Raw genomic sequence first — 18,166 nt, 5'->3', positions numbered from 1 at the left:
CTAGAAAAGGTTGTTAACTTGAGGAACAACCTTGCAGAGGCCTATCGCGAATATTGTTCCACCCCCTCCAACGTTTCCTACCATAAATATGTTGGTACCAAAACAGAATACGATGCGCTTCTGGCGCACCAGGCCTCGCAAGCGCTCCTCCGGACCCGCGGTAAATACTATCGCTATGGGGATAAATCCGGGAGGCTTTTGGCTACCCTAGTGAAGCTCAATAACTCCTCCAGACACATTGCTGCTTTAAGAGCGGGTGGCAGAGTGCTCAAAGACTCCAATCAAATAGCGGAGGCTTTTGCCTCCTATTACTCTACCCTTTACGCAAGTGAGCTCCCCTCGGGAAACGAAGTGAGAGATAGATTCTGGGAATCTGTTGAGCTCCCAAAAATCTCAGAGGAGCAATTAAATAAACTGAATGCTCCGATAGCGAGGGACGAAGTTGAGAGAACCATCATGGCCATGTCTCTGGGCAAGGCGCCAGGTCCGGATGGATTGCCTATCGAATTTTATCGATTACTTAAGTCACAGGTCACTCCCTCTCTTGTGGATCTATTCTCTATCTACCTTAGAGAGGAGTCGGCACCCTCCCCAGAATTTGTATCGGCCTCCATCACTCTGATTCATAAAGAAGGGAAGGACTGCCTGTTACCCGAATCTTATAGACCGATATCCCTGCTAAACGCGGACTATAAGATCCTTACTAAATTGTTCGCCGAGAGACTTAAGTTCATTCTACCCACTATCATCCATGACGACCAGACTGGCTTCATGCATGCGCGCTCTTCAGTAGTTAACGTACGCAGGGTCCTACAGATAACTCAATTCTTCTGGCCTGGCTCGAGGAAAAAAGCGGAGACAGCTGACTCAGAGGCCTTCCTGCTGTCGCTTGACGCAGAGAAGGCCTTTGATCGGGTGGAATGGGACCACCTTCTCCACACTATGTCCCAAGCCAACTTCTCTGGTCCCTTTCTCACTCTCATCAAAAATCTCTACCACTCGCCCACGGCTAATGTGATTGTTAACAATGTCTTCTCGCCTGACTTCCAGCTACACAGGGGCACAAGACAGGGGTGCCCCCTGTCGCCCCTACTCTTTAATATAGCGTTAGAACCCCTGGCCGTTAAACTGCGGCAGACCTTCCCGGGTGTGGACATAGCAGGATCTCCACAGCATTTGGCACTATATGCCGATGATATGCTCCTCTTTGTACAGGACCCTCAAAGGCACCTGCCTAATATCATGAATGATCTTGAGAATTTTGGCCTTTTCTCGGGTTATAGAATAAACGTACAAAAGTCGGAGATCCTTTGGCTAAACAGGAAAACCACCCCTGGGGTGAACTATCCCTTTACAATAGCCAAACATAATATTACCTACCTCGGTATTAAGATCTCAGCCAACCCCAATAGGCTATATGCTGACAATTTAACCCCCATTTGCGCTAAACTTCAAGCCCAAATGAACAGTTGGAGATCCCTACCCTTATCGTTGACGGGTAGAATTGCCCTGCTTAAAATGGTGGTGCTCCCCCGGGTTTTATACCCACTTTTAATGCTTCCCCTACTCTTGAGCAAAGCTGATCTCAAGCTTCTAAACTCTGCAACAAGAGAGTTCATCTGGCAAGGGAAAAAATCACGGATCTCGAGGGAAAAACTTACTATGACATTCCTTAATGGAGGCTTAGCACTCCCTGATTTCCGGCTTTACAATTGGGCCGCTCTGATTCGTCTGGTAGTGGATTGGCAGGTAGGCACCCATCACTTCTGTCATCCAGATCTGGAGCAGGCAGTGCTGGGGAACATTTCCCTGGCCTACCTTCCGCATCTTGCAAGCATGAAGGCCTTGAAGAACCTGGGTCTCAACGCTTTATTCAGCGACCCCCTGAAGGCCTGGCTCCTTGCCCACAAATATCTTGGCAAAACCTGCCACGCTTCGCCTTATCTTCCTATCAGGAGTAACCCAGATTTTCCGACAGGATCTGACACCCAGCCTTTCAGGATGTGGGAGGCGAAGGGGATAAAATCTCTCAAGCCTCTCTTTGATCCGCTAACAAAAACTTTCACGACATTTGGGGCCCTACAGAGGGACTATGGCTTGCCAAGAACTCACTTTTATGCATTCCTCCAGATACGCCACTATGCTGGGACACTGGTCAGAGACACAACAGATTTTTGGGAGGGATCCCCTTTCCGCCTCACTCAATCACTATATGCCATGGGCAGGTTTTCTCTCTCAGAAATATATCAAACCCTATTGCAACGCCATCTCCCAAAGTTACAACCATCTATACAGACAGGCTGGATTAGAGAGGGACTGGGAGAGACTGCATGGGTGGAAATTAAGAATAGTATGGAAAAAACCAGGAAAGCAACCCTTTCAGCCACGCTTAGAGAATCCCAAGTACGCTTCTTACATAGGGCATACTTCACACCCAGAGTTATGGCCAAGTGGATTCCCACCCATACAAATAAATGCTCTAAATGCTCACTAGATAACCCTAATCTCCTCCACTATGTATGGGAGTGCCCTCTGGTCAGGCAATATTGGGGTAAAATCCAGTTTTGGCTGAAACAAAAACTCCAGATACAGCTTGAGATACGCCCCGAATCCATCATATTCCTATGCTGGGATGACCGACACAAACAACATGACTCAGTATTGAGCTTAATCATGCTAGTGGCTAGGAAACACATATTGAAACACTGGATTAACAACACTGGCCCCTCATTTAGAGGCTTTAAGAACCTTTTACAATCTCAATTATTCATTGAGCAAATGGACGTCAGGATAGATGTACAGAACAGATTGAGCCTATTCCTACGTAAGTGGCGCAGATTAATTCTCACCTTTGAACTGGAAATACAGAGGCTCATTCTCAAGCCATTTAAAGACTCTGTGATTTTTCTGGAAAGCACTTTAAGGGGGGACTGGGCTCACCTGCTTCAGGAGCATGGTTAGTGGCTTAGCTTTAGGCCCCGCTCGTGCTCCACACACTCCAGCATCTCACCCTCCAAACCATCGCGCTCACCCCTCTACGCCACCTCTCCCCTCTTTCCCTCCTCCCCCCAACCCCCTTCTCTCTTTTTTTTTTTTTTTTTTTTTTTTTTTCTCTCCCTCTGCCAGGCCTCGACCGGCCCCACAGTAGGGCCTTAAGTGGTTTAGTAATAGTTTAGTTTATTTTTTTCTTTTTTTAGCTATTAAGTTAGTGTATTTAGGAATGTTTTGGTTTTAAAAAAAAATACTTTAAAATGCCTGGGGATGGCAGACACGTACAGAGGTAACTTTTATACTCACTTGTAGATCAATGACTGGCGGAAATGTCAATATGTATCAGTGAATAACACTCCTCACGATTATGTTTAATCCTGCTATTGTTATATACCGGAATCTTACCTATTAATTGTAAATTGTACATTGAATCTATGTATCCTCTGTGCGCTCTGTTTTTGCTCTCCCTAATAAAAAATGATATTTTAAAAAAAAAAAAAAAGATTATAACCAAGTTGCAAGTTTATTGCTAGTGTGTTAAACATGTCTGACTCAGAGGAAGATATCTGTGTCATTTGTTCCAATGCCAAGGTGGAGCCCAATAGAAATTTATGTACTAACTGTATTGATGCTACTTTAAATAAAAGTCAATCTGTACAATGTGAACAAATTTCACCAAACAGCGAGGGGAGAGTTATGCCGACTAACTCGCCTCACGCGGCAGTACCTGCATCTCCCGCCCGGGAGGTGCGTGATATTATGGCGCCTAGTACATCTGGGCGGCCATTACAGATAACATTACAAGATATGGCTACTGTTATGACTGAAGTTTTGTCTAAATTACCAGAACTAAGAGGCAAGCGTGATCACTCTGGGGTGAGAACAGAGTGCGCTGACAATACTAGGGCCATGTCTGATACTGCGTCACAGCTTGCAGAGCATGAGGACGGAGAGCTTCATTCTGTGGGTGACGGTTCTGATCCAAACAGATTGGATTCAGATATTTCAAATTTTAAATTTAAATTGGAGAACCTCCGTGTATTAGGGGAGGTCTTAGCAGCTCTCAATGATTGTAACACCGTTGCAATACCAGAGAAACTGTGTAGGTTGGATAAATACTTTGCGGTACCGGCGAGTACTGACGTTTTTCCTATACCTAAGAGACTAACTGAAATTGTTACTAAGGAGTGGGATAGACCCGGTGTGCCGTTCTCACCCCCTCCAATATTTAGAAAGATGTTTCCAATAGACGCCACCACTCGGGACTTATGGCAAACGGTCCCTAAGGTGGAGGGAGCAGTTTCTACTTTAGCTAAGCGTACCACTATCCCGGTGGAGGATAGCTGTGCTTTTTCAGATCCAATGGATAAAAAATTAGAGGGTTACCTTAAGAAAATGTTTGTTCAACAAGGTTTTATATTGCAACCCCTTGCATGTATCGCGCCGATTACGGCTGCGGCAGCATTTTGGATTGAGTCTCTGGAAGAGAACCTTAGTTCATCTACGCTAGACGACATTACGGACAGGCTTAGAGTCCTTAAACTAGCTAATTCTTTCATTTCGGAGGCCGTAGTACATTTAACCAAACTTACGGCTAAGAACTCAGGATTCGCCATACAGGCACGTAGGGCGCTGTGGCTAAAATCCTGGTCAGCTGATGTTACTTCTAAGTCCAAATTACTTAATATACCTTTCAAGGGGCAGTCTTTATTTGGGCCCGGTTTGAAAGAAATTATCGCTGACATTACAGGAGGTAAGGGCCACGCCCTACCTCAAGACAAAGCCAAAGCTAAGGCTAGACAGTCTAATTTTCGTCCCTTTCGGAATTTCAAAACAGGAGCAGCATCAACCTCCACTGCACCAAAACAGGAAGGAGCTGTTGCTCGTTACAGGCAAGGCTGGAAGCCTAACCAGTCCTGGAACAAGAGCAAGCAGGCCAGGAAACCTGCTGCTGCCCCAAAGACAGCATGAACCGAAAGCCCCCGATCCGGGACCGGATCTAGTGGGGGGCAGACTTTCTCTCTTCGCCTAGGCCTGGGCAAGAGATGTTCAGGATCCCTGGGCACTAGAGATCATATCTCAGGGATACCTTCTAGATTTCAAATTATCTCCCCCAAGAGGGAGATTTCATCTGTCAAGGTTGTCAACAAACCAGATAAAGAAAGAAGCGTTTCTACGCTGTGTACAAGATCTGTTATTAATGGGAGTGATCCATCCGGTTCCGCGGTCGGAACAAGGACAAGGGTTCTACTCAAACCTGTTTGTGGTTCCCAAAAAAGAGGGAACTTTCAGGCCAATCTTAGATTTAAAGATTCTAAACAAATTCCTAAGAGTTCCATCATTCAAAATGGAAACTATTCGGACAATCTTACCCATGATCCAAAAGGGTCAGTACATGACCACAGTGGATTTAAAAGATGCTTACCTTCACATACCGATCCACAAAGATCATCACCGGTATCTAAGGTTTGCCTTCTTAGACAGGCACTACCAGTTTGTAGCTCTTCCATTCGGATTGGCTACGGCTCCAAGAATCTTCACAAAGGTTCTGGGTGCCCTTCTGGCGGTACTAAGACCGCGAGGGATTTCGGTAGCTCCGTACCTAGACGACATTCTAATACAAGCTTCAAGCTTTCAAACTGCCAAGTCTCATACAGAGCTAGTTCTGGCATTTCTAAGGTCGCATGGATGGAAAGTGAACGAAAAGAAGAGTTCTCTTTTTCCTCTCACAAGAGTTCCATTCTTGGGGACTCTTATAGATTCTGTAGAAATGAAGATTTACCTGACAGAAGACAGGTTAACAAAGCTTCAAAATGCATGCCGTGTCCTTCATTCCATTCAACACCCGTCAGTAGCTCAATGCATGGAGGTGATCGGCTTAATGGTAGCGGCAATGGACATAGTACCTTTTGCACGCCTACACCTCAGACCGCTGCAATTGTGCATGCTAAGTCAGTGGAATGGGGATTACTCAGATTTGTCCCCTACTCTGAATCTGAATCAAGAGACCAGAAATTCTCTTCTGTGGTGGCTTTATCGGCCACACCTGTCCAGGGGGATGCCATTCAGCAGACCAGACTGGACAATTGTAACAACAGACGCCAGCCTTCTAGGTTGGGGCGCTGTCTGGAATTCTCTGAAGGCTCAGGGACTATGGAATCAGGAGGAGAGTCTCCTTCCAATAAACATTCTGGAATTGAGAGCAGTTCTCAATGCCCTTCTGGCTTGGCCCCAATTAACAACTCGGGGGTTCATCAGGTTTCAGTCGGACAACATCACGACTGTAGCTTACATCAACCATCAGGGAGGGACAAGAAGCTCCCTAGCAATGATGGAAGTATCAAGAATAATTCGCTGGGCAGAGTCTCACTCTTGCCACCTGTCAGCAATCCACATCCCGGGAGTGGAGAACTGGGAGGCGGATTTCTTGAGTCGCCAGACTTTTCATCCGGGGGAGTGGGAACTTCATCCGGAGGTTTTTGCCCAAATACTTCGACGTTGGGGCAAACCAGAGATAGATCTCATGGCGTCTCGCCAGAACGCCAAACTTCCTCGCTACGGGTCCAGATCCAGGGATCCGGGAGCGGTTCTGATAGATGCTTTGACAGCACCTTGGAACTTCGGGATGGCTTATGTGTTTCCACCCTTCCCGCTGCTTCCCCGATTGATTGCCAAAATCAAACAGGAGAGAGCATCAGTGATTCTAATAGCGCCTGCGTGGCCACGCAGGACTTGGTATGCAGATCTAGTGGACATGTCATCCTGTCCGCCTTGGTCTCTACCTCTAAGACAGGACCTTCTGATACAGGGTCCATTCAAACATCAAAATCTAACTTCTCTGAAGCTGACTGCTTGGAAATTGAACGCTTGATTTTATCAAAACGTGGTTTTTCTGAGTCGGTTATTGATACCCTGATACAGGCTAGGAAGCCTGTTACCAGAAGGATTTACCATAAAATATGGCGTAAATACCTATACTGGTGCGGATCCAAAGGTTACTCCTGGAGTAAGGTTAGGATCGCTAGGATATTGTCTTTTCTACAAGAAGGTTTAGAAAAGGGTTTATCAGCTAGTTCATTAAAGGGACAGATTTCAGCTCTGTCCATATTGTTACACAGGCGTCTGTCAGAAAATCCAGACGTCCAGGCCTTTTTGTCAGGCTTTAGCTAGGATCAAGCCTGTGTTTAAAGCTGTTGCTCCGCCATGGAGTTTAAACTTAGTTCTTAACGTTTTACAGGGTGTTCCGTTTGAACCCCTTCATTCCATTGATATAAAATTGTTATCTTGGAAAGTTCTGTTTTTAATGGCTATTTCCTCGGCTCGAAGAGTCTCTGAGTTATCAGCCTTACATTGTGATTCTCCTTATCTGATTTTTCACTCGGACAAGGTAGTTCTGCGTACTAAACCTGGGTTCTTACCTAAGGTAGTCACTAACAGGAACATCAATCAAGAGATTGTTGTTCCATCTTTGTGCCCAAATCCTTCTTCAAAGAAGGAACGTCTTCTACACAATCTGGATGTAGTTCGTGCCCTCAAGTTCTACTTGCAGGCAACTAAAGATTTTCGCCAAACTTCTTCCCTGTTTGTCGTTTATTCTGGACAGAGGAGAGGTCAAAAAGCTTCTGCTACCTCTCTCTCTTTTTGGCTTCGTAGCATAATACGTTTAGCCTATGAGACTGCTGGACAGCAGCCTCCTGAAAGAATTACAGCTCACTCCACTAGAGCTGTGGCTTCCACTTGGGCCTTTAAGAATGAGGCCTCTGTTGAACAGATTTGCAAGGCTGCAACTTGGTCTTCGCTTCATACTTTTTCCAAATTTTACAAATTTGACACTTTTGCTTCTTCGGAGGCTATTTTTGGGAGAAAGGTTCTTCAGGCAGTGGTTCCTTCTGTATAATGAGCCTGCCTATCCCTCCCGTCATCCGTGTACTTTTGCTTTGGTATTGGTATCCCAGAAGTAATGATGACCCGTGGACTGATCACACATAACAGAAGAAAACATAATTTATGCTTACCTGATAAATTCCTTTCTTCTGTTGTGTGATCAGTCCACGGCCCGCCCTGTTTTTAAGGCAGGTAAATATCTTTTAAATTATACTCCAGTCACCACTTCACCCCTGGTTACTCCTTTCTCGTTGATTCTTGGTCGAATGACTGGGACTGACGTAGAGGGGAGGAGCTATATGCAGCTCTGCTGGGTGAATCCTCTTGCATTTCCTGTTGGGGAGGAGTTATATCCCAGAAGTAATGATGACCCGTGGACTGATCACACAACAGAAGAAAGGAATTTATCAGGTAAGCATAAATTATGTTTTTCGTTCCTTTCGCAATTTCAGGAACGGACCGGCTTCCACCTCTACAGCCACTAGGCAAGAGGGTAACGCACCCCAGCCCAAACCAGCATGGAAACCATTGCAAGGCTGGAACAAGGGTAAACAGGCCAAAAAACCTGCTGCTGCTACCAAGACAGCATGAAGGGGTAGCCTCCGATCCGGGACCAGATCTAGTAGGGGGCAGATTTTCTCTCTTTGCTCAGGCCTGGGCAAGAGATGTTCCGGACCCCTGGGCACTAGAAATTGTCTCTCAGGGGTATCTTCTAGAATTCAAGGACCTTCCTCCAAGGGGAAGGTTCCACTTGTCTCGCTTATCTTTAGACCAGATAGAGAGACAGGCATTCTTACATTGCGTAGAGTACCTTTTAAAAATGGGAGTGATAAACCCAGTTCCAACAGCAGGACAAGGACTGCGATTTTACTCAAACCTGTTTGAAGTTCCCAAAAAGGAAGGAACTTTCAGGCCAATTCTGGATTTAAAGATCCTAGACCAATTACTCAGAGTTCCATCATTCCAAATGGAAACCATTCGGATTACCAGTTCGTGGCTCTTCCCTTCGGATTGGCCACTGCTCCAAGAATTTTCACAAAGGTGCTAGGGTCCCTTCTAGCGGTGCTAAGGCCAAGGGGCATTGCAGTAGCACCTTAACTAGACGACATTTAATACAGGCGTCGTCTTTTCACAAAGCAAGGGCTCATACGGACATTGTTCTAGCCTTTCTAAGGTCTCACGGGTGGAAGGTGAACATAGAAAAAAGTTCTCTGTCCCCGTTCACAAGGGTTCCCTTCCTGGGAACAATAATAGACTCGGTAGAAATGAAAATCTTTCTGACAGAGGTCAGGAAACTAAAACTTTTGAACACTTGTCGAGTTCTTCAATCCATTCCTCAACCCTCCATAGCTCAGTGCATGGAGGTAACAGGACTAATGGTTGCGGCAATGGACGTGCTTCCTTTTGCTCAAATTAATTTAAGACCATTGCAACTGTGCATGCTCAAACAATGAAATGGGGATTATGCAGATTTTTCTCCCCAGATTCAGATGGACCAGCAAACCAGAGACTCACTCCTCTGGTGGTTGTCTCAGGATCACCTGTCTCAGGGAATGAGTTTCCGAAGACCGAAGTGGATCATTGTCACGACCGACGCCAGCCTCTTAGGCTGGGGCGCGGTCTGGAAGTCCCTGAAGGTTCAGGGTCTATGGTCTCGGGAAGAATTTCTTCTCCCGATAAACATTTTGGAATTGAGAGCGATATTCAATGCGCTCCAGGCATGGCCTCAACTAGCGGAGGCCAAATTCATCAGTTTTCAGTCGGACAACTTGACGACTGTTGCGTACATCAATCATCAGGGGGGAACAAGGAGTTCCCTGGCGATGAGGGAGGTATCCAAGATCATCAAATGGGCAGAGGATCACTCCTGCCATCTATCAGCAATTCACATCCCAGGAGTGGACAACTGGGAAGCGGATTATCTGAGTCTTCAGACTTTCCATCCGGGGGAGTGGGAACTCCACCCGGAGGTTTTTTGCTCAGTTGACCCAGCTATGGGGCATTACAGATCTGGATCTGATGGCGTCACGTCAGAACTTCAAAGCTACACGTTACGGGTCCAGGTCCAGGGATCCCAAGGCGACATTGGTAGATACCTTAGTAGCGCCTTGGTCGTTCAATCTAGCTTATGTCTTTCCACCGTTTCCCCTTCTCCCCCGGCTAGTAGCCAGGATCAAGCAGCAGAAGGCTTCAGTAATTCTAATAGCTCCTGCGTGGCCACGCAGGACTTGGTATGCAGACCTGGTGAATATGTCACCAGGAAAATTTACCATAAGATATGGCGGAAATATCTTTGCTGGTGCGAATCCAAGGGTTACTCATGGAGTAAGATTAGGATTCCAAGGATACTATCTTTTCTCCAAGAAGGATTGGAGAAAGGTCTGTCAGCTAGTTCTTTTAAGGGACAGATATCTGCTCTGTCTGTTTGGTTACACAAGCGTCTGGCAGCCATGCCAGATATTCAGGGTTTGTACAGACTTTAGTCAGAATCAAGCCTGTCTACAGACCTGTGGCTCCTCCATGGAGTCTAAATTTAGTTCTTTCAGTTCTTCAAGGGGTTCCGTTTGAACCTCTACATTCCATAGATATTAAGTTACTATCTTGGAAAGTTTTGTTTTTTTGTAGCTTTTTCTTCTGCGAGAAGAGTTTCTGAATTGTCTGCTTTGCAGTGTAATTCACCCTATCTGGTGTTTCATACAGATAAGGTCGTTTTACGTACCAAACCTAGTTTTCTTCCAAAAGTGGTTTCCAATAAGAATATCAACCAGGAAATACTTGTTCCTTCTCTGTGTCCTAATCCAGTTTCTAACAAGGAACGTCTGTTACACCATCTTGATGGGGTTCGTGCTTTAAAGTTTTATCTAAAAGCAACTAAAGACTTCAGACAAACATCGTCCTTGTTTGTCGTCTATTCTGGCAAGAGGAGAAGTCAAAAGGCGACTGCGACCTCTCTGTCTTTCTGGCTGAGAAGCATCATCCGGTTGGCTTATGAGACTGCTGGAAGGCAGCCTCCTGAACGAATTACAGCTCACTCTACTAGAGCTGTGGCTTCCACATGGGCTTCCAAGAATGAGGCTTCTGTTGAACAGATTTGTAAGGCAGCGACTTGGTCTTCACTGCATACGTTTGCCAAATTTTACAAATTCATTACTTTTGCTTCTTCGGAGGCTATTTTTGGGAGAAAGGTTTTGCAAGCAGTGGTGCCTTCCGTTACCTGACTTGTTCCCTCCCTTCATCCGTGTCCTAAAGCTTTGGATGAAGCCGTGGACCGGATACACCAATGTAGGAGAAAACAGAATTTATGTTTACCTGATAAATTTCTTTCTCCTACGGTGTATCCGGTCCACGGCCCGCCCTGGCATTTTGCTCAGGTTTAAATTTATTTTTTGTAAACTACAGTCACCACTGCACCTTATGGTTCTCCTTTTTCTCCTAACCGTCGGTCGAATGACTGGGGGGGCGGAGCCTGAGGGGAGCTATATGGACAGCTCTGCTGTGTGCTCTCTTTGCCACTTCCTGTAGGGGAAGAGAATATCCCACAAGTAAGGATGAAGCCGTGGACCGGATACACCGTAGGAGAAAGAAATTTATCAGGTAAACATAAATTCTGTTATTTACACATCTCTTCTGCTAAGGACAATTAGGAACAAATATAAATCGGACAATAAAAGAGAGATCACAAATAAGCCTGTGTGGAAGCATTGTTAGATAATCCTATGTTCCACACAGCCTTGTTTGCAGTCTCTTTTATTGCCTGTTTTATGTCTGCCCCTAATTGTTCTCAGTAGGAGAGGCAAATAGAAAAAATTGCAGCACCCAATGCTTTATAGAAACTCAGTGGAATTTAGAAAGCCAACAGTTTTCAATTGTTACAGAAAAATGGGGGCAAAACAAATCACAAAAGCATATTCCAAAGTTTAACTATAAATAAACATTTTATATTAAAATCTTGTACTTTAATTCCTTTAACCATTACAATTTTCAATTATCAAATTCAATAGCTAAAATGACTTGATAAACTCTGACAACACTTTTCAATCAAGTACGTAAAAGAGTTTTTTTAAGTGATATTGGACACACTGTAATTACCTACGCTATATTGAATGACATTATGAAGCAATGTCTCTAATAGGTACAAAGGGATATCTTTATGGTTAATTGTAAACGTCATCGATTAGCTGCTTCCCAATTTACTCCTGTTATCTAATTTGGCATTTCTCTTGGTATCCTTTGTTAAAAAGCATACGTAGGTAGGTTCAGGAGCAGCAAAGCACTACTGTGAGCTAGATGCTGATTGATGGTTGCACATTTATGCATCTTAGGCTCACCTGATGTGCTCAGCTAGGTCCCAGTAGTGTATTACTGCTTCTTCAAAAAGATACCAAGAGAACAAAGCAAAATGTATAATAGAAGCAAATGGAAAGTTGTTTAAAATTGTTTGTTCTATCTGAATCATAAAGAAAAAATTGCGTTTCATCTCCCTTTAATGGAGGAAGCATTTTAGGATTGTGATCACTGAGAAAAAAAACATTGATATCTACTGAAAAGAAGTGCAATATTGTGATCAACCCCTACGTCTTGCAGATCGATCCCTTCCATTAACATAAGTTTGTGATCATTTTATTTTGTACGTATTCTAAATCAAATCTATGTTTTTATTTTCTATTGTTCTTTCTAAAACATATTTATACTATTGAGATCATTCTTTGTGAGACTCATTCTTACTTTCAATGAACTTATTTCCCTATCGTTTTGTGGAACACAGTCTTACTATATTCTGTTTTGTTTGTTTGTTTTTCTTTAGAAAACTGGGGACCTGTATGCAGTAAAAGTATTTAACAATTTAAGCTTCCTTCGCCCTGTGGATGTTCAAATGAGAGAATTTGAGGTGTTAAAAAAGCTCAACCATAAGAATATTGTCAAACTGTTTGCGATTGAGGAAGAGGTAAGCAAACAACGTAAATGTAAATCAGGAATAAACCCTGCTAAAAATATACTGCATTAGCCTGTGTGCTTACTGGAATTCCTTCTTGTAATGCTCACAGATATGAATGTTGTTTTGTTTTTAGTTGCTTGGCAGGCAAAGGTTACAAATATTTACTGCAACATAATTATTTAAATGGCAGCTAAGGACTTATTTGCATATCACTACCCAGAATTCAGCATTTACTGTATAATAAATTACTAGATATAAATATACATAAATGCCATAGGCTGAGGCAGTCATGTGGGGCTTGTTACCATAACAGGGAAGTAAAGCAATACTGTACATATGCAAAATGTTTTACCCGGCCTAAAGCGTTCATTAAATAGATTTGTTTTACAAATATATATAGTGCTAATTTAAAATTTGCCGCTTCTAAATATGCTTTGGTTTCCCTAAAGCGGAGGCAGACAGTGGCAGCAGGCAGTTATGGCTGCTGCTTTGTTGCTTTTTGTTTTAGTCTATGTACTAATTGCACCATTATCTACGTGTATATGTGTATGTATATAATATATGTATATAATATATATATATATATATATATATATATATATATATATATATATATATATATATATATATATATATATATATATATATATATATATATATATATACAGCTCCAAATAAGTGCACTCTCACTCGCCAACCCAAGCACAGACCAGGGTGCTAAACAGGATTTCTCCAACATAGGTGTGTCCGGTCCACGGCGTCATCCTTACTTGTGGGATATTCTCTTCCCCAACAGGAAATGGCAAAGAGCCCAGCAAAGCTGGTCACATGATCCCTCCTAGGCTCCGCCTTCCCCAGTCATTCTCTTTGCCGTTGTACAGGCAACATCTCCACGGAGATGGCTTAGAGTTTTTTGGTGTTTAAATGTAGTTTTTATTCTTCAATCAAGAGTTTGTTATTTTAAAATAGTGCTGGTATGTACTATTTACTCTGAAACAGAAAAGAGATGAAGATTTCTGTTTGTAAGAGGAAAATGATTTTAGCAACCGTTACTAAAATCGATGGCTGTTTCCACACAGGACTGTTGAGAGGAATTAACTTCAGTTGGGGGAAACAGTGAGCAGACTTTTGCTGCTTGAGGTATGACACATTTCTAACAAGACGATGTAATGCTGGAAGCTGTCATTTTCCCTATGGGATCCGGTAAGCCATTTTTATTACATAAAGAAAAAAAGGGCTTCACAAGGGCTTTTAAGACTGTAGACATTTTCTGGGCTAAAACGATTGATATATAAGCATATTTTATACTTCATAGCTTTGAGGAATTATTTTATTCTTGGGAATTATGTAAAATAACCGGCAGGCACTGTATTGGACACCTTATTCTCTAGGGGCTTTCCCTAATCATAGGCAGAGCCTCATTTTCGCGCCTCTATTGCGCACTTGTTTTTGGGAAGCATGACATGCAGATGCATGTGTGAGGAGCTCTGATACATAGAAAAGACTTTCTGAAGGCGTCATTTGGTATCGTATTCCCCTTTGGGCTTGGTTGGGTCTCAGCAAAGCAGATACCAGGGACTGTAAAGGGGTTAAATTTTATTTTAAGGGTTAAAGCTTTCAAATTTGGTGTGCAATACTTTTAAGGCTTTAAGACACTGTGGTGAAATTTTGGTGAATTTTGAACAATTCCTTCATACTTTTTCACATTTGCAGTAATAAAGTGTGTTCAGTTTAAAATTTAAAGTGACAGTAACGGTTTTATTTTAAAACGTTTTTTGTACTTTGTTATCAAGTTTATGCCTGTTTAACATGTCTGAACTACCAGATAGACTGTGTTCTGTATGTGGGGAAGCCAAGGTTCCTTCTCATTTAAATAGATGTGATTTATGTGACACAAAATTTAGAGAAAATGATGCCCAAGATGATTCCTCAAGTGAGGGGAGTAAGCATGGTACTGCATCATCCCCTCCTTCGTCTACACCAGTCTTGCCCACACAGGAGGCCCCTAGTACATCTAGTGCGCCAATACTCCTTACTATGCAACAATTAACGGCTGTAATGGATAATTCTATCAAAAACATTTTAGCCAAAATGCCCACTTATCAGCGAAAGCGCGACTGCTCTGTTTTAGAAAATACTGAAGAGCATGAGGACGCTGATGATATTGGTTCTGAAGTGCCCCTACACCAGTCTGAGGGGGCCAGGGAGGTTTTGTCTGAGGGAGAAATTTCAGATTCAGGGAAAATTTCTCAACAAGCTGAACCTGATGTGATTACATTCAAATTTAAATTGGAACATCTCCGCGCCCTGCTTAAGGAGGTGTTATCTACTCTGGATGATTGTGAGAATTTGGTCATTCCAGAGAAATTATGTAAAATGGACAAGTTCCTAGAGGTCCCGGGGCCCCCCGAAGCTTTTCCTATACCCAAGCGGGTGGCGGACATTGTAAATAAAGAATGGGAAAGGCCCGGCATACCTTTCGTCCCTCCCCCTATATTTAAGAAATTGTTTCCTATGGTCGACCCCAGAAAGGACTTATGGCAGACAGTCCCCAAGGTCGAGGGGGCGGTTTCTACTCTAAACAAACGCACCACTATACCCATAGAAGATAGTTGTGCTTTCAAAGATCCTATGGATAAAAAATTAGAGGGTTTGCTTAAAAAGATGTTTGTTCAGCAAGGTTACCTTCTACAACCAATTTCATGCATTGTTCCTGTCACTACAGCAGCGTGTTTCTGGTTCGATGAACTAGAAAAGGCGCTCAATAAAGATTCTTCTTATGAGGAGATTTTGGACAGAATTCATGCTCTCAAATTGGCTAACTCTTTCACCCTAGACGCCACTTTGCAATTGGCTAGATTAGCGGCGAAAAATTCTGGGTTTGCTATTGTGGCGCGCAGAGCGCTTTGGCTAAAATCTTGGTCAGCGGATGCGTCTTCCAAGAACAAATTGCTTAACATTCCTTTCAAGGGGAAAACGCTGTTTGGCCCTGACTTGAAAGAGATTATTTCTGATATCACTGGGGGCAAGGGCCACGCCCTTCCTCAGGATAGGTCTTTCAAGGCCAAAAATAAACCTAATTTTCGTCCCTTTCGCAGAAACGGACCAGCCCCAAGTGCTACGTCCTCTAAGCAAGAGGGTAATACTTCTCAAGCCAAGCCAGCCTGGAGGCCAATGCAAGGCTGGAACAAAGGTAAGCAGGCCAAGAAACCTGCCACTGCTACCAAGACAGCATGAGATGTTGGCCCCCGATCCGGGACCGGATCTGGTGGGGGGCAGACTCTCTCTCTTCGCTCAGGCTTGGGCAAGAGATGTTCTGGATCCTTGGGCGCTAGAAATAGTCTCCCAAGGTTATCTTCTGGAATTCAAGGGGCTTCCCCCAAGGGGGAGGTTCCACAGGTCTCAATTGTCTTCAGACCACATAAAAAAACAGGCATTCTTACATTGTGTAGAAGACCTGTTAAAAATGGGAGTGATTCATCCTGTTCCATTAGGAGAACAAGGGATGGGGTTCTACTCCAATCTGTTCGTAGTTCCCAAAAAAGAGGGAACATTCAGACCAATCTTAGATCTCAAGATCCTAAACAAGTTTCTCAAGGTTCCATCGTTCAAAATGGAAACCATTCGAACAATTCTTCCTTCCATCCAGGAAGGTCAATTCATGACCACGGTGGATTTAAAGGATGCGTATCTACATATTCCTATCCACAAGGAACATCATCGGTTCCTAAGGTTCGCATTTCTGGACAAGCATTACCAGTTTGTGGCACTTCCGTTCGGATTAGCCACTGCTCCAAGAATTTTCACAAAGGTACTAGGGTCCCTTCTAGCGGTGCTAAGACCAAGGGGCATTGCAGTAGTACCTTACTTGGACGACATACTGATTCAAGCGTCGTCCCTTCCACAAGCAAAGGCTCACACGGACATTGTCCTGGCCTTTCTCAGATCTCACGGGTGGAAAGTGAACGTAGAAAAAAGTTCTCTATCTCCGTCAACAAGGGTTCCCTTCTTGGGAACAATAATAGACTCCTTAGGGATGAGGATTTTTCTGACAGAGGCCAGAAAATCAAAACTTCTAAACTCTTGTCAAATACTTCATTCTGTTCCTCTTCCTTCCATAGCGCAGTGCATGGAAGTAATAGGTTTGATGGTAGCGGCAATGGACATAGTTCCTTTTGCGCGAATTCATCTAAGACCATTACAACTGTGCATGCTCAGTCAGTGGAATGGGGACTATACAGACTTGTCTCCGACGATACAAGTAGATCAGAGGACCAGAGATTCACTCCGTTGGTGGCTGTCCCTGGACAACCTGTCACAGGGGATGAGCTTCCGCAGACCAGAGTGGGTCATTGTCACGACCGACGCCAGTCTGGTGGGCTGGGGCGCGGTCTGGGGACCCCTGAAAGCTCAGGGTCTTTGGTCTCGGGAAGAATCTCTTCTCCCGATAAATATTCTGGAACTGAGAGCGATATTCAATGCTCTCAAGGCTTGGCCTCAGCTAGCAAAGGCCAAGCTCATAAGGTTTCAATCAGACAACATGACGACTGTTGCGTACATCAACCATCAGGGGGGAACAAGGAGTTCCCTGGCGATGGAAGAAGTGACCAAAATCATTCAATGGGCGGAGACTCACTCCTGCCACTTGTCTGCAATCCACATCCCAGGAGTGGAAAATTGGGAAGCGGATTTTCTGAGTCGTCAGACATTTCATCCGGGGGAGTGGGAACTCCATCCGGAAATCTTTGCCCAAATTACTCAATTGTGGGGCATTCCAGACATGGATCTGATGGCCTCTCGTCAGAACTTCAAGGTTCCTTGCTACGGGTCCAGATCCAGGGATCCCAAGGCGACTCTAGTAGATGCACTAGTAGCACCTTGGACCTTCAAACTAGCTTATGTATTCCCGCCGTTTCCTCTCATCCCCAGGCTGGTAGCCAGGATCAATCAGGAGAGGGCATCGGTGATCTTGATAGCTCCTGCGTGGCCACGCAGGACTTGGTATGCAGACCTGGTGAATATGTCATCGGCTCCACCATGGAAGCTACCTTTGAGACGAGACCTTCTTGTTCAAGGTCCGTTCGAACATCCGAATCTGGTCTCACTCCAACTGACTGCTTGGAGATTGAACGCTTGATCTTATCAAAGCGAGGGTTCTCAGATTCTGTCATTGATACTCTTGTTCAGGCCAGAAAGCCTGTAACTAGAAAAATCTACCACAAAATATGGAAAAAATATATCTGTTGGTGTGAATCTAAAGGATTCCCTTGGGACAAGATAAAAATTCCTAAGATTCTATCCTTTCTTCAAGAAGGTTTGGAGAAAGGATTATCTGCAAGTTCTTTGAAGGGACAG

At 44.1% G+C, this 18,166-nt stretch overlaps 1 protein-coding gene across 1 annotated transcript in view; it reads left to right on the top strand.

Annotated features, from left to right (window-relative positions):
• TBK1 (TANK binding kinase 1) overlaps nucleotides 1-18,166 on the top strand; it is a 355,855-nt gene that overhangs the window by 51,347 nt on the left and 286,342 nt on the right. The window contains exon 3 of the mRNA XM_053716863.1: nucleotides 12,680-12,820. Coding sequence (XP_053572838.1) covers nucleotides 12,680-12,820 — 141 coding nt within the window. The remainder of the gene's footprint in view (nucleotides 1-12,679; nucleotides 12,821-18,166) is intronic.

Source organism: Bombina bombina, chromosome 6, assembly GCF_027579735.1.
Source record: "Bombina bombina isolate aBomBom1 chromosome 6, aBomBom1.pri, whole genome shotgun sequence".
Classification (NCBI taxonomy): Eukaryota; Metazoa; Chordata; class Amphibia; order Anura; family Bombinatoridae; genus Bombina; species Bombina bombina.
The sequence above is the reverse complement of the archived record's forward strand: the minus strand, read 5'-3'. Positions and strand labels throughout refer to the sequence as shown.